The 15,364-nt window shown below is 38.8% G+C and overlaps 1 protein-coding gene across 1 annotated transcript in view; it reads left to right on the top strand.

The window, feature by feature from the left end:
* Positions 1-15,364, top strand: part of frmpd2 (FERM and PDZ domain containing 2) — a 104,040-nt gene that overhangs the window by 64,197 nt on the left and 24,479 nt on the right. Inside the window, exons 17-21 of the mRNA XM_038267183.1 lie at positions 2,970-3,073; positions 3,250-3,330; positions 9,815-9,922; positions 10,116-10,232; positions 11,502-11,683. Of these exons, the coding sequence (XP_038123111.1) occupies positions 2,970-3,073; positions 3,250-3,330; positions 9,815-9,922; positions 10,116-10,232; positions 11,502-11,683 (592 nt within the window). The remainder of the gene's footprint in view (positions 1-2,969; positions 3,074-3,249; positions 3,331-9,814; positions 9,923-10,115; positions 10,233-11,501; positions 11,684-15,364) is intronic.

Genomic DNA, 15,364 nt, shown 5'->3' with positions numbered 1-15,364 from the left:
AGAGTGGCTTGACACAAGGAATGCGACAGCAGAAACCCATGTCTTTCATACGTCTGTGTGTGGTGGTTCTTGAAGCACTCACTCCAGCTGCAGTCCACTCTTTGTGAATCTCCCCCACATTTTTGAATGGGTTTTGTTTCACAATCCTCTCCAGGGTGCGGTTATCTCTCTTGCTTGTACACTTTTTTCGACCACATCTTTTCCTTCCCTTCGCCTCTCTATTAATGTGCTTGGACACTGAGCTCTGTGAACAGCCAGCCTCTTTAGCGATGACCTTTTGTGTCTTGCCCTCCTTGTGCAAGGTGTCGATGGTCGTCTTTTGGACAACTGTCAAGTCAGCAGTCTTCCCCATGATTGTGTAGCCTATAGAACTAGACTGACAGACCATTTAAAGGCTTTTGCAGGTGGTTTGAGTTAATTAGCTGATTAGAGTGTGGTACCAGGGGCCATCAATTTTGAACCTTTTCACAATATTCTAATTTTCTGATATGATGAATTTGAGATTTTCATTTGTTGTCATTTGTAATCATCAAAATTAAACAAAATAAACATCTGAAATATATGAGTTTGTATGTAATGTATGAATATAATATACAAGTTTCACTTTTTAAATGGAATTACTGAAATCAATCTACTTTTTCATGATATTCTAATTTTATGACCAGCACCTGTACACACACATCAATTTCTAACAAATGTTATCGGTGTCAGCCAATACTCCACAGCCAGGTATCCCGGAGCGGTATCGGGGCCAAAAAATGGCATACGTGCAACACTAGTGTTGACTATGGATATGCTGGTCTGGCAGGGTATGCTAATCTGACAAAACACCGGCATCATGAGTGTTAGAATCATATTTATTATTCTGTCTGATGTATCTGGATGGCATGTAGCATCGCTATTATCAGCTGACATTGTAAGGGAGTACACTTTTTCCAGATTGAAACAAATCCATTACTGATCTATTGTCGCATTAGCTAGCTAACTCTACATCCTGTTTATTACAGCCAAGTATTTACATTGATGTCAACATTGATGACATTACATTTTGCAGCCTGTTTAATTCGCACAAATGTATGAAAACTAAATAATTCACATTTTTTTTCTTTTTTCAACATTCCAAAAGTTATCTCAAACTTTGCATGGCGTGGATGGAAATACAACTATTTCAGCCTTTGCTTATAAATTAGGAAAGGTTCTTCAGGCCCTAAATCTGGAAGCTAGTTTAGATATTTTAAAGCTACAGTGTGTAATTTTCAGCGACATCTAGCGGTCAGACTGCAGACCGCAGCAACATGAACATCTCCCCCCCACCGCTTCTCCCCCCCAACAGTACGGCGAGCGTTACGGGACAAAATTTCTTCCACGACGTCCGCATCACCTACCCTCTCAAGTGATGAGGTTTGTTTACATAGATAATTTTACAGATAGTATTTCATTAGTCTGAGTAGGGTATAGATTTCATGTAGACTTAAGATAATAAATATACCCGTTATTTTTTCTACATCGTTGTGACGTTTTGGTGAGCTGCTTTGCATGGTGATATAAACAGACTACTAATTGTAGTCATTAGTTTAACAGCGAGATTGTGTTCGCTGGAAGAATATATATTCCCCGTTTACAGAGTCCAAGTCATTTTGGTGGCACGGGGGTTACAACGCGAGGAAGAGGGAGAGGACGAGGGCGAAGGCAGGGAGGCCGTGCAGCTAGGGCCAGGCGAGAGAGGGGAGCCAGCGGGGTGAGAGCAGAGGAGGAAACGCTTGAAGATCTCCAAAGGAGCCGGAGAGAAGTAACCGAGGTATATATCCAGAAAATTATTTTACAGAAAATTACTGAATCATTACCTATGAAATGTCAGGGACGTTGCTGAATAAGTATACTGGAGAGTAACAGCATCATCACGCAGCATGTTATTGTTTTAGACAGGTCTGAGCATCCTGTACTCCAAAAACTGCAGTGATATTAGACAATTGTGTGTGTAGGATTAATTACCTGTCCAAGAGAAAACTGGCAACTTGAGCGTCACTTTGAAAACCTTTTTCCTCCATCAGTGACTTCCATCGTGGAAATGCCGTGCCAATGTTGATCCGTGTTTTTTGTCGTTTCTTGTCACGCTTGCGTTTATTCTCGTCGTGTTTCCGCTTCTTAGATGACGGGGGTTCGGTGTCCGCCGCTTTTCGTTGTGATACAGAGTAGGCATGATCCTCCATTCGTCTGATGTTTGGCCACACAGTGCCAAACAGTTTGCAAAGTCACTCACGCCTGCCGTCTTTGTTCACCTTTCTTGTTACTGATGCGCAGTATACCTGCTTCTTCTTCTTCTTTGGTTTCAGGCAGACTAAACGCTTCTCAGGCATAATACTGCCATCTACTGTTCAGTACCGTCTCAGTTCATCTCTCTCAACTTGCCGTAGTTATTTTTGAGCGTCATGGGAGATCTCGCAATCGCTAGTTTGTTGCCTCTGCGCTTGCCGTAGCGCAAAGATGTCAGCCTCCATGGCTGCGAGACCCGCTCCTATGTAATTATAAATAACGAATTCTAAGGCAGCGCAAATATTATGGTTAAAAGGCTGAGCTCATAGGTGATGATAAATAACATAGTTATGTATAATATATTAAATTTCTGACTTTATATGCCTGTAATTATTACACACTGTAGCTTTAAAAGACTCGCAGCTGTAAATAAAAATTATTTTTAAATTGTTTTGATTCATGGAAACAGCAAAATCAAAGGCAAAATGTAGTGATATTCTACATAAAATCACTATGGAAGTGGCAATGTTTTGATTAAAGGCCTTTCTGACAAAATGTGAAGATGTTTTAAAGGTGTGAATACTTTTTATCGACTGCTTGTTAAAATATGGATGTGGAGCAAATCAGAGTCAAGAAAGGAAACAAAACCCATAAAATCTGCTTGGTAATTTCTTTTGGAAAAACAGTACTGAGTGTTTCTTATGGTTTTCCTTCAGCAGCCCCTGCTCAAGCAGTCAGCGCAGCAGCACTGGTTTACATTCTCCATCCTGTTCTCAGAGGAGCGGATCAGAAGCCCACTCTGGATCTCCTGCAGCCCAAGGCACAACATCTCCACACTTACAGCTCAGCTTCACCTTAGCACAGATGATGCACCTCATATGGAGCACATAGTTTCTCTTATAAGTATTTTATGCAGAAAAGTCATTTTTGTGTCCCCTCCCTCCTTCAGAGTTGTCGTTGCTTATGGTTATTTGTGTCTTATCATCCTTCCTGCAGAAATGCTGCCCAAACTGGGGACGTCTTCAGAAAGGGAAGTCATATGTGTTTCGTTAAAGAAGGACCCAAAACTAGGCTTGGGTAAGGATATCACCCATCATTTCCCACTCTTAATCACTGACCAGACTCCTCCCATTTAAAGGAAAAGTCCGGTCCGGAGATGAATCTAAATAAATTAAAAATCTGGTAACTATCCATCCATCCATCTATTATCTGACACGCTTGTCCTGAGTGGGGTCACGAGGGGCGCTGATGCCTATCTCCAGCAGTCAGTGGGCGAGAGGCGGGGTACACCCTGGACAGGTCGCCAGTCCATCGAAGGGCAATCTGTTAACTAAATCTCTCTTTTTTTATGACATTTATTTAAATAAAATTTATAAAAACACTTAATTGATCTCAAATGGATATAAATTGTTATAGTAACTCAAAAGGTTTTCTTTAAAATAGTTGTTTGTTTCAAGTTCCCATATTATGCAATATTTAATATAATATTTATAACAGTCATATGTGTCCTGTAGCCTTTGTAGTAGGTTCAGAAATAATAAAAAAAAAAAAACCTTTTACCTCTCTCACTGTCTTGTTGGATCTCTTAAATATTGTATGCTCAAAATGCTCTTTTTAAAAACCATGCCCTTTATGACATCATATGGGGCAAAAGCACTACCCCATCTGAGCCCGGCCTCTAGCAGGTGCCATCTTTGCTTACAGAAACTGAGCATCCAAACAGAAAGGGCTAAGCTAAGAGCTAAGCACAACAGCTCTTCTGTTAATGGCTCCATCAATAAAGCAGAAGTATTTTTCTACTGCTTTAATCTGAGGCCCTAAAGACACTGTGGAAGGATTGGATCCTTCATTGAAATCTACAAGGAAAACCTTAGAGGTTTTAGATCTGTGTGCTGAACATTCAAAGAGGATTGCTTTTACAACATTGGTGCTGAAAAAGCAGGCTTCTCCACACACCTTAAAATGAAGAGTGGATTGATACCAACTGTCCCTTACAAAGCTCCAAAGGTAGGAGCTGAGAATAACTTACCTGAGTGAAGTTGGCCCCCCCACCTTCTTCAAATCAGACAAAGTTGGTGTCAAATGTCTGTGCTACGTTTGTGCTGGTTTGTGCAGCAAAAAGTTTAGTTTGTGCCGCTACCATTTTAAAGATATAAAGAAATGTTTCTAGAGGTCATCAAAGGTCAGCTTTGATATTAATATTACTGAAATGATAGCAGTACCAATGAAAATTTTTGCCATTCAAAAATATAAAATTTTAAAATTAATTTTAAATATAAAATATTTCAAATAAATATATTAAAAATTTTAAAATGCATATTTTAAAATATATACATTTTTTGTGCTGTGATAATTTTAATATTAATTGTTTGTAGACGCCATCAAAGGTCAGTGAACATTTGTTCAATCTGAAACTCTGAATTTCATATAAATTATAAGTTGCTAACCTATGATTATATAATTTCAAAATGTAAAAAATTGAAAGAGGGAAAAACGAAAATTTTTGCTGCACAAACGTAGCACAAACATTTGACACCAATTTTGTCTAATTTGAAGAAGGAGGGGGGCCTGGTTGACCTTTTGACCTTTACATTTTCATTAATATCTTCAAAGCCAAAGCAGCACAAACGACTTTTTTGCTGCACAAACGGAGCTAAGTTAATTGACACCTATTTCGTCTGATTTGAAGAAGGTGTGGGGGCTGGTTGACCTTTGATGACCTCTAGAAATATCTCTTTATATCTTTAAAACGATAGCGGCACAAATGAAAATTTTTGCCGCACAAACCAGCACAAACGTTTGAACTAATTTTGTCTGATTTGATGAAGGTGGGGGGGCCAACTTCATTCAGGTGAATAACTTTACTGTGTCAGACTGCTTAACCGAGCATGCACTGTACAATAATTACAATCGTTGCACTCAGCTACAGCTCAAAATATATGACCACACGGTAGGGTTTTAAAGTTCACAGCTCAGGATGTTTGTTCTCACACTGTACGACCCGACACTCTGATGCGATCTACCTGCTCACACTGCACGTCTAAAAGCCACACTCAGTGCTGGGTTAGGGTTAAGACTTAAGAAGAACTCCCTTATTTACACATATGCAGTGCACAAGGTTCTGGTAAATCGGCTCGTAGCTCTGCTTCAAAAGCAGGATTTGATCACAAACACCTTACTAGGTCCGAATGTGTTTCAAACGTGTTATTTTCTCCCAACCTTACCATTCCTGATCGGGAGATGCTTGTGAGAGGCTAACTGCCCCTCGTTACCCCCTGTATACTGAGCGATCCACGACTTACGAGGAGGCTGAAACTCGACCCGATCCAAAAAATTCTTGCCTGACTTGAGAATCGGCCCGAAAAGGGCAAAAACTCGTAGAGTGTATGCCCGTATTACATAAGGTGACCAGATTTCTGAAATCAAATCTGGGGACATTTCTTGCTCGTGGATAAAAATCAATACATCTTATCGAGATGAAATTAGGAAACGGGGACAGTAATGGTTTCATATATTTTTACATATTTATTAATATTTAAACAACAAAAATCAAGTGTAAAAGCCAGGAATGTGCCTTTCCAAACGTTTAGTGTATCCTAAGATTAATAACATGAATAGTGTTATTAGTAGAAAACTAGAACTGTGTCTCTGGGTTGGGGCAAAGTGGTGGGGGTGGGAGCGGAGGGGTCAAGGGTCATTAGCAGGGCTTTCCAATTTTGGAGGCCCAATGAGCTCTGCCGCCTCCTAAGGGGAGAGTGACATGAGGAAAAGAAATTTAGAAAAGTAAATACAAACATTTATTCCATGCCTGTGGCTGTCTGTTGAGACAGAGTTTCCCCACCTCTTCAAAAAAGTGCAACAAATACTTATTCTGTTTACATCTACTGTACATACCTATAAGAAATATTTTTTTTCTTCATTAACATAAAAAAAACAAGTAGTAGTCAAGCCTGCAGGTAAAGGTTCATATATGTTTCTTACTGTCACCTAGCCAGATCAATTAAATTTAGTTTATTTATATAGCGCCAAATTCACAACACATGTCATCTCAAGGCCCTTTACAGTTCAACCAGATCATACAGTCAAATCGATACAAAGTTTTCTATCTAAGGAAAACCAGTTGATTGCATCGACTCATTGACTCAAATACAATCCCTCACACTAAGCATGCTTGTAGCGACAGTGGAGAGGAAAAACTCCCTTTTAACAGGAAGAAACCTCCAGCAGAACCAGGCTCAGTGTGAGCGGCCATCTGCTGAGGCCCACTGGGGTTCAAGGAGACAGAAGCAGACATAGAAAAAGAAGCATAGATACAAAAGGCAGCTGTAAAAGGCGGCCCCGTCCAGGAAACACACAGCCAGGCAGACGAGCTCCGAGCCAGCTACCATGCCAGAGGACGAAGAGAACACATCCAGTTAGTCACAGTCAGAGAAACAGGACTACACTGGAAAACAGGCCGATCTCCAACATCTATAAACAAGGGTGTTGATTGAAGCAGCACAGCTGATGTTTCTTTCCAGGATGGAGTCACAGCCAAACAGGAACAGACGAGGCAAAGCTACTCTGAGGAAAAGCAGAGAGAGCAGAACGTTAGAGATTGAACTAACAGATTCTGCAGAGTGGGAGAATAGAGATAGAATGAAGCAGAATGATGAAAAAGGGGTCCCTATGTCCTCCAGCAGTCTAAGCCTATAGCAGCAGAACTATAGAGATAGATCAGGATAACCTGAGCCACTCTAACTAGAAGCTTTATCAAAAAGGAAAGTTTTAAGCCTAGCCTTAAAAGTAGACAGGGTGTCTGCCTCACAGACTAAAACTGGTAGTTGGTTCCCCATCAGGGGCCTGTGTGTCTCAAAGTAGCAGGTTCATTTTTCCTACTAACCTGAGTATACAGCCACTCTGTGTTCCACAGCATACTTTGCACACTACATCACTCAATATGTTAGTTTATCACTCAAATCATGTCAACGCTTTATCACTTGAACTTTATTAATACATATTATACATTTTAAGTGTTTGAAACAGAAATATTAACTGAACAGGGTCTGAGGCAGTGGCCCTGGTAATTTGGGTAAAATAATATAAGAGAAGACATAGCAAGTAAAAAGCAAAATAACCTTTTTAATGTCTTAAACAAGTTTAACCATTGAACAGCAGAATAGGCTTAACATCAACACAATGTATATAATCCAAGAATAGTCCATATTTATAAACAGCAATAACATATACATATATAATTTCCTTCTTTTCACAGCTTCTGTATTGTGCATTAAGGCTTCCTCTTATGTTTCCTGCTCTCTGCTTTACTCCTCAAAGTAAATTTTTCTCCCTTCTTGTCAACCGTTTTTTCTATCAGAGTTCCTAGTTTCCTCCTCTCTCATTCAATCTCCTTTCTGTCTTTCTATCTTCTTCCTCACTCCTCCAGCATCAATCTTACATTATTCTAAAACAGAGACATTATATAATCAAAATCACCTCCAAAAAAAATTAGGATGTGCAACATGAAAACTTATTATTATTAATATCTCATCTAAATACTAAAAATGCTAATTACCACAATATTAGGAGCTACAAGCAAAAACCACATAATAAATGAACATTAAACAGGTGGTTATCTCCATCATTCTCAAATCATGTAGATCTTGTCTTATTCAGTTCTCCTGTTACTGACTCCTATTTTTTCACAAGGAACTTTCATATATATCCAAACTGAGCAGTAAAAAAGCACACCAAAAACTGGAAGTCTATGCTCATAAATCACAACCATAAATCATCAAAACAAATTGAAATAACTCTACTTATAATAACTATCTGAAATATAAACTAAAGGTCACCTATCCATTCTAAATCACCTTTATACAAACCCTTGTTGATCCCTGGAGAACCAGCGTACCAGATTAGCGCCTTACAAGGAGTTTTCAATCATTTTGCTACATTTTAACCCAGCGTCTTTTACTCATGCTCAACTCGTGGTCTTGTCTTACTTTTTATTACTGTTTTAACCTGGACACAAACCAAACATTTATCACAAGATCAGCCCGATCAGAATAAAATAAATTGATTAACACACTTACCATCATTCAGCGTAGCTCCCCATCAGTTGCCACAGGTTGTAAAAAACGAACTTCCACTTCTTCTTCTTCTTCTGTTTTAAAAGTGATGCGCTCTTCTTCCTCTTTGTCTTTTAATGGCAGCTGACATCCAAAAGGATCATTACCGCGCTTCTAGTGGTGCGCTCTGTTCCTTATCCTTATGTTATCAGCAGCGCAACCAGCTACCGTAATACCTATTTTTGCGCGCAACAGCTCTACTGTAATAACAGTCTACACGCAACATTTTTCGCCTCGGTAAAATCGGGGACATTTCCGGGGACAGCTTTAGCCGGGGACAGGTGGTCCAAAACGGGGACAGTCCCCGGAAATCGGGGACGTCTGGTCACCCTAGTATTACATCTATAAACACGTTAGCAATGCAGCTAACGTTTCTTTCCTCAACGGTTTTGTTAAGCGGGTGTTTTTTTATGAGGTGGATAATCTTCTCTGTGCTTCACAAACCTTCCTTTCTTCACAGAATTTCTGCAGTAAATCTGATTGTGCTTGGGTTAAATGACTGTGGTTAGTTCATCACAGCAGGCAGAGGCTGTAGTAGCTCAGGCTAATTGTGAGATGTTGCCGTACTTTTTAGATTTTTCATTGAAAGGTAGTTTAAAGTCCAGGGTGTCCCTTGAAAAATTTGGATGGTTCTGTATTTAGAAGAAAAGCTCAGTGCTTTGTATTGAGATGATTAGAGTAAGATTTTGACCGTATTTTAAGGGAATAAAAATTGTATATTATTGTTCATAACAAAATAAAAGAAAGGCAATGAGTTGTTATCTGGTCAGACTGCTCCTGTTATAGGGTGTTGTCACCTATGCTGTAGCAGGCCATGGTTAAGGTCGGCCTTTGTCAGGGAGTGGTGGCCTAGTGGTTAGAGCATAGAGATTGGAATCCTGAGGTTATGAGTTTGAAACCCACTCCCACAGACTGCCACTCTGGATCCCTGAGCAAAGATCATTTACCCCCACTCTGCTCCCTGGGAGCACAATGGCAACCCATCGCTTCCCAAGGGGATGGGTTAAATGCAGACAGTCAATTTTGCTGCGCTGTACTTGAGACAGTGTAATGATAATAAAAATGCTGGTCTTCTGTATTATTCCAATCTCCTAGCCGCCATTATTATGAACTCTCACTGGTTGTCATAGTAGCAGGTAGTGTGTGTGTGGCCTTCTGGAGGATAGGGGCATTGGAAGCTAAATCAGCTCATTTTGAAGATAAATGCTGTACGCCTAATTTAAAATTCTGCAAAACATTTAGCAAAATGGCAAAAACATTTTCAGGAGGACTAATTGTTATATAATATGAGACCTTAAATGACTACTAATTGTTTAGTGAATTGCAATTGAACCAAAACAGGAAACAGTTTTTCAGATTTAAACAGATGGAAAAAGACTCTTAACATCTCATTTCATATAGTTTATCTAAACTTATGTTTTCAGCTTCCTCTGTAACTTGTGCCAACACAGGTATAGTGATTGTTGGAGAGGACACAGTAGGCCGCTATGATTTGGGCATTTTTATTGCCTCCATTGTGGCTGGAGGACCAGCGGATAAAGATGGACGCATCAGACCAGGTACATGCCTATAACAATAAACATATTCACCCCACATTGAATAACTGCAGTAAAAACGTGCTTTTTTATCATTAGTTGTAATTTTGCTGCAAAGTTTGAATCTTAATCATCAAATCCGTTCACACCTTTGATAAATGGATGTAAAAAGGCTACGACTGTGCTCTGCATGCTTTCTGTTGACCTTTGCCCTCAGGTGGGCGACTGATATCCCTGAACCACATCAGCCTGGAGGGCGTCACTTTCAGCGAGGCAGCAGAGGTCATGGAGTGCAGCCCTGAGGAGGTGCAGCTTATTGTGTCTCAGCCAAAAGGTGCTTCATGTATTCATAGCCTGTTTCATGAGTTTTTTTTTTAAATCATTCTCTTGAATAATGTTTGAAAAGCATGTCTGACTTTCACTGGTTCCTTTCAACATAATTCTTATTTATTATCGTAAATCCAAAGTATTTTTGTGATCGTTGTACCATTTTTTTTCATTAAACAGGGAATACCAAAAAACTTTGTCCATGTGTGTATGAGTAAGAAAATCAAAATGTTAAATAGTTCAAATGAAAAATATACTTAAGGGTTACAAGGCTTTTAACGATTACATTAATTAAATATATCTTCAGAGTAACGGATAGAATAAGTACCAGATGGCATTGCTAACAGTTTAGAGTAGCTTGTCTGTTGAATAATAAGAAGATAGCAACTCAGGCTAACTTAACTGAAAGTCAAATTGACATAATAAATAATATCTTTAGAGAGATTTACATTTAAAGACAAGAACAAGTGTCAGCATATTTATCAGACACATGGACATCCACAAAAATGCCATGAATAAATGTATGTTTCAAACAATATAAATAAGAAAAATGTATGTTACTTTGATGTAATATTCTATTGAAATTTACAAGGAAGAAAGAATAAAAAAAATGAACTGATTTGTATAATCATTTTGGCTAAGATAAATGTAGCTCTTTTAATCCAGACAGACTTAGCATGTTCATAGCTTTGGAGAAATAGACAAATATACATAAAAAGTCTATCAATCACTATTCCACATGGTATGACTAAGAAAAAAGTTTTTAAAAATCATTTAACTGTAAAAATAAATCCAGTCTGTCCCAAAAAAACGGAGATGAATCAGGTTTTAGTTAGCATGTTTAGCTTCCTTTTAACTTTATATAATATGAAAGAATGGAAAAGGGTACTTGAGAATATTATTTCTGAAAATATTTTTTTTCGACAAATGTTATCAGATTTATATAAATAATGATGCAAGTTTAATAAATATTCATGTTCTGTACGTTAAAAATGATAGCCTAGTTTGCTAATCCAACTAGCATAACTAGCTGGCCCAAAATATAAATAAGACCATAGTCAGAATGCTGCCTTCCTTAATATGTTGACTCTCTCTTCTTTATTTTCAAATGATCATTTGTTCTCCATAACAAGGTTAAAGGCCTTTTATTGCTCCATCACATCATTTGTGTCAAACCAACACATTTAGCTCATGATTTTATAAAAACCAACATTAGAGTAGATTCAGTGGTGAAATGAATGTGGGGAAGAATATTTTGCTGTTTCTCTCTCTGCAGTCCCATTAAGCCCCATCAGTCTTCGCTCTCCTGTGTTGAGAAAATCCGGGTCTCAGAGTACGCTGATGACAGACGGACGTTCGGGGGATGACAGCCTAGATGAGCTTGTCTCTGTCATGATGACGCCAAAAGCCTCCAACAGGTTGCTCGTCCCACGAGACGTACGAGCGCTCAGCTCACAGGTAGCGTCTTTCTAGCACAAACAAACAACTCTTTCTTTCAAGTTGTGTTTGTTGAGAATGTTAGAAAAGACATGCTGTTTTTTTCCAACAGTGAGAAAATTTGGGCGTGAAAATGTCAAAAGCAAGTTTCAAAAATGTTAAAAAACAATGCACTGGACTTTGTTCCCAAGTTTGAAGACGTTTCTCTTCCATCCAGGAAGATTTTTCAATTCAAAATGTCAGAAATAGCGTTGAGTTCCAGGTTTTATACAGTAACCCAAGAAAGCCTTGTTTTTGTTTAGAAAACATGCAAATAGAAATGGATGAACGGGTCCACCCCTTTGGAATGGGGGTCGTTTGGCTTCTTTGTTAGCCTGCAATGCCCCATACCTGTCTATGTCTCTGAAAGGGGGGTCGTTAGAGGGAATTGTTGGACTGGCTTAACAGGCGAGATCTTCTATTCCCCTGTAAAGGTGTTGGGGCTGAGTTGATAGTGGGAACCCATCATCGCAACCCCCTTTACAGGGGAACAGAAGAATGACTATGACCTTGATGGCTTCATCAGTTTTTTTTCTTATTTTTTAACATAGGGTGACCATATTTTCATTTGGTAAAACCAGGACCTTGGAGCGGGGGGGTGGGGTCTCTGTTCCCATGCAAAGATATGCCACAGACATGCACTCACTTAACATAGGCCTAGGTAATCCTACAATAACATGATATTTACAGTTGATTTATCAAAAATGCTTTTCAGTAAAAGTCAACAGCAATAACTCCAATAACAAATTATAATTTTATTCAAAATGTATTTATTAAAAATGCTTAACAACTCCTGTAATGACTGAATATCACAAAGAAAGAAATAATGTCTCATCTAAACATCCCTCACTTAACAATAAAAGTTAACAATAACTCTCAACTCCCAATAACAGATGATACTCAGCCTCAGCAATGAAGGAAATAATGTCTGTTCTGTAGGCTATTATTAACTAGCTATAATTAACAAAAAAATACCTCTTGTGTAGCAAAAATTATTCAAAATGCATCAAAAACGAACAAACATATCAATAGACTATCTTTACTTTCAGAGTCCAGGTGGCTTTTCAGATCCCTTGCACCTCCATTGGACACCGAGACATATGTGCACAAGGCCATTTGTCTCGACCTGGTCTGAAAGCGGGGAAACTCTTTTGTAAATCATTGGTAAACACACATTTGTGCCTTTGCATGTTGTTGGCGTACTGACAGCCATGCAATCTATATTCTGATTAAGAGCAGGGCTGCCAGCACTGACGCGGCTCGGGGATTACAGTATGTCACACGCAGCGCCGTGTGCAGTGCCCTAGTGCCTGTAAATTTAATGCTCCAATGAAGGTAGTTTAAAAAATCAGGACATTTCCTTACTTTCTAAAAAAAACCCGGGATGCCCGGGACAGGACGTGAAATACGGACATGTCCTGGGAAATACGGACATTTGGTCACCCTATTTAACAAGCCTGTTTTTATGTTCGACGTAAGGTGACCTTGAGTTTCCATGTCACCTGGTACGTCCCCTGGCTGAGTCTAAGGGGTGTAAGGGACCAACATAAATTTAGACAGTAAAGGCTTCAGGGAGAGCCCAGGCCAAGATAAATAACAAAACAACCCTAAAGAAAAAAGAAAAGTGGACTTACCTGACTAACAAAATATCCTACCTAACCAACACATAAACAGGAGAAAACTGGGGTTAAACAAAAGGGCAGCTCACCCCTACAAAAAACATCCAAACAGGTTTACATGGTCGCAATCTCAACAGCCCCTTTAGTACAATTAACCCAGAGGTGTACGGCAGACAAATGGCTCAAAAAACCCTGAAGTACTGCTTCATATGCCTTTAATAGTCTTCAGGTAATCTTGATTGGCCTGAGACTCAGAAAGCAGCAGCCAGTTTTAAAGGCGGAGCCAGAAAGACAGCAAGGTGTTAATTGGATGCAAGAACAAAACAGCTTCCATCTTGGGGATGTAACATTACCTTATATCAAATGAGTGTCAAGAAAAGTGCCTACAGTGCCCGCCACAATTACTGGCACCCCTGTTTAACATGTGGTTAAGCACTTCTAAAAATTCCCTCTTTCTTTAAACAGAGTACATTGTACAGGTAAATTACTTTGGTGGTTAAAATGAAATTACACATCCAGAAAACAATGTGAAATGATGGGTTTTCAACCTCTTTGCAATTATCTGAAATTTTCAACCAAATGTAGACTTTTGGACATATATCATGTCGTCTTTTCATTGTCTTTTAAACCAGTTGTCGCTCGGTAGGAAAAATATATCATCAAAATAAAATAGGTAACCGGGACAGTGATGATTTTATCTATTTTTACATATGTATTAATATTTAAAAAGTAAAATTTAAGTGTAAAATCCAGGAATGTGCCTCTCCTTACTGTTAGTATTTCCTAAGATTAATAAAAATGTATCAATCAATAGTGTTTATTAGTGCCATCTAGTCATTCTGTCTTCTCGGTATTCCTCCCTTTCCATCTTTTCTTTTCCAGCTCTCTTCTCTGTTTAACTCTTAAAGTTCAAATAGAAAGGAGTTCATCTAGATCAGTTTTCTCATGTGTGATGGTAGATTATCCTTTCTTTTCTCTATGTCTAAATTGTGCTAAAAAATACTCCAAGTAATAAAATCAAGAGAATTTTACAGTATGCTGGGCGCCTCTATATCAGTCGTGTGATGTAATCCAGCTGTGACGTCAGTGGAGTCAAACGTCCTCCGGCGGGTTTATAGAACCACTATTTCATGCATTGTTAAGCCCTCCAAAAGGATCATTAAAACATCATTACACTGGTCTGCTGTACTGCTGCCAATTGTAGGAATGGCTTTGAATCGGGAAAAGGATTTAATCATCCGAAGCACCCATTTTTGCATCAAATTTCGATCCGGAAAGTAAATAGATTAGACAAAAATCAGGTTTGCTATGGATTTTTCATATATTTTTTGTGATACTGTAAGAGGATTTGTTTTGTTTTTTTCCGCTGTTGTACAGCACTACTTTGCCTGGCAGAAGGGCATGTGATCAGACACACAGTATACAAGGAAATGAATGGACATGTCCGTCCATCAGGTAAAGTAGTGCCGTATGATTTAGTGAGAAAAAGAAGCAACTGCAGCTCCTCCACATCAGTGTGAATCGAGTGTTCAAAGTAGCACTACGCGTTCAGTGGAAGGCGTGGAATATCACCAAAACTGGTTGCATGCAGTGGTGTCAAAATTACCCACATTTGTTACTTCAATAGAAGTATAGATACTGCAGTTTAAAAACACTCTGGTAAAAGTTGAAGTATCAACTTGACCTCTTTACTCAAGTAAAAGTGAAAAAGTATGTCCTCCAAAAACTACTTAAAGTATAAAAGTATAAAGTAACCTTTAAAAAAACAGCCAGATGCCGTTATATGAATTAAAAGCTTAATTTTTGGACTGTTTAGAAAAATTCTTTGAGATAGGGCAAAGGATGAGGGAGGTCTTGTTGGTCTCCGTCTCCCGATACGCTCTCGCCTGTGTCCGACCTTTCACACATTTCAACATCTTTTTCTGAATCCCACATTGTAGCATAGTATAGACAATTCACGTTAGCAGTTTAAAGAACACCTGCTTGCTTCTGATGATTTCCTTTAGCTAACCAATGAGTGTTTGCGTTATATGACTCATCCAAT

Source organism: Cyprinodon tularosa, unplaced genomic scaffold (assembly GCF_016077235.1).
Source record: "Cyprinodon tularosa strain WSP-4 unplaced genomic scaffold, ASM1607723v1 ctg664, whole genome shotgun sequence".
NCBI lineage: Eukaryota > Metazoa > Chordata > Actinopteri > Cyprinodontiformes > Cyprinodontidae > Cyprinodon > Cyprinodon tularosa.
The sequence above is the reverse complement of the archived record's forward strand: the minus strand, read 5'-3'. Positions and strand labels throughout refer to the sequence as shown.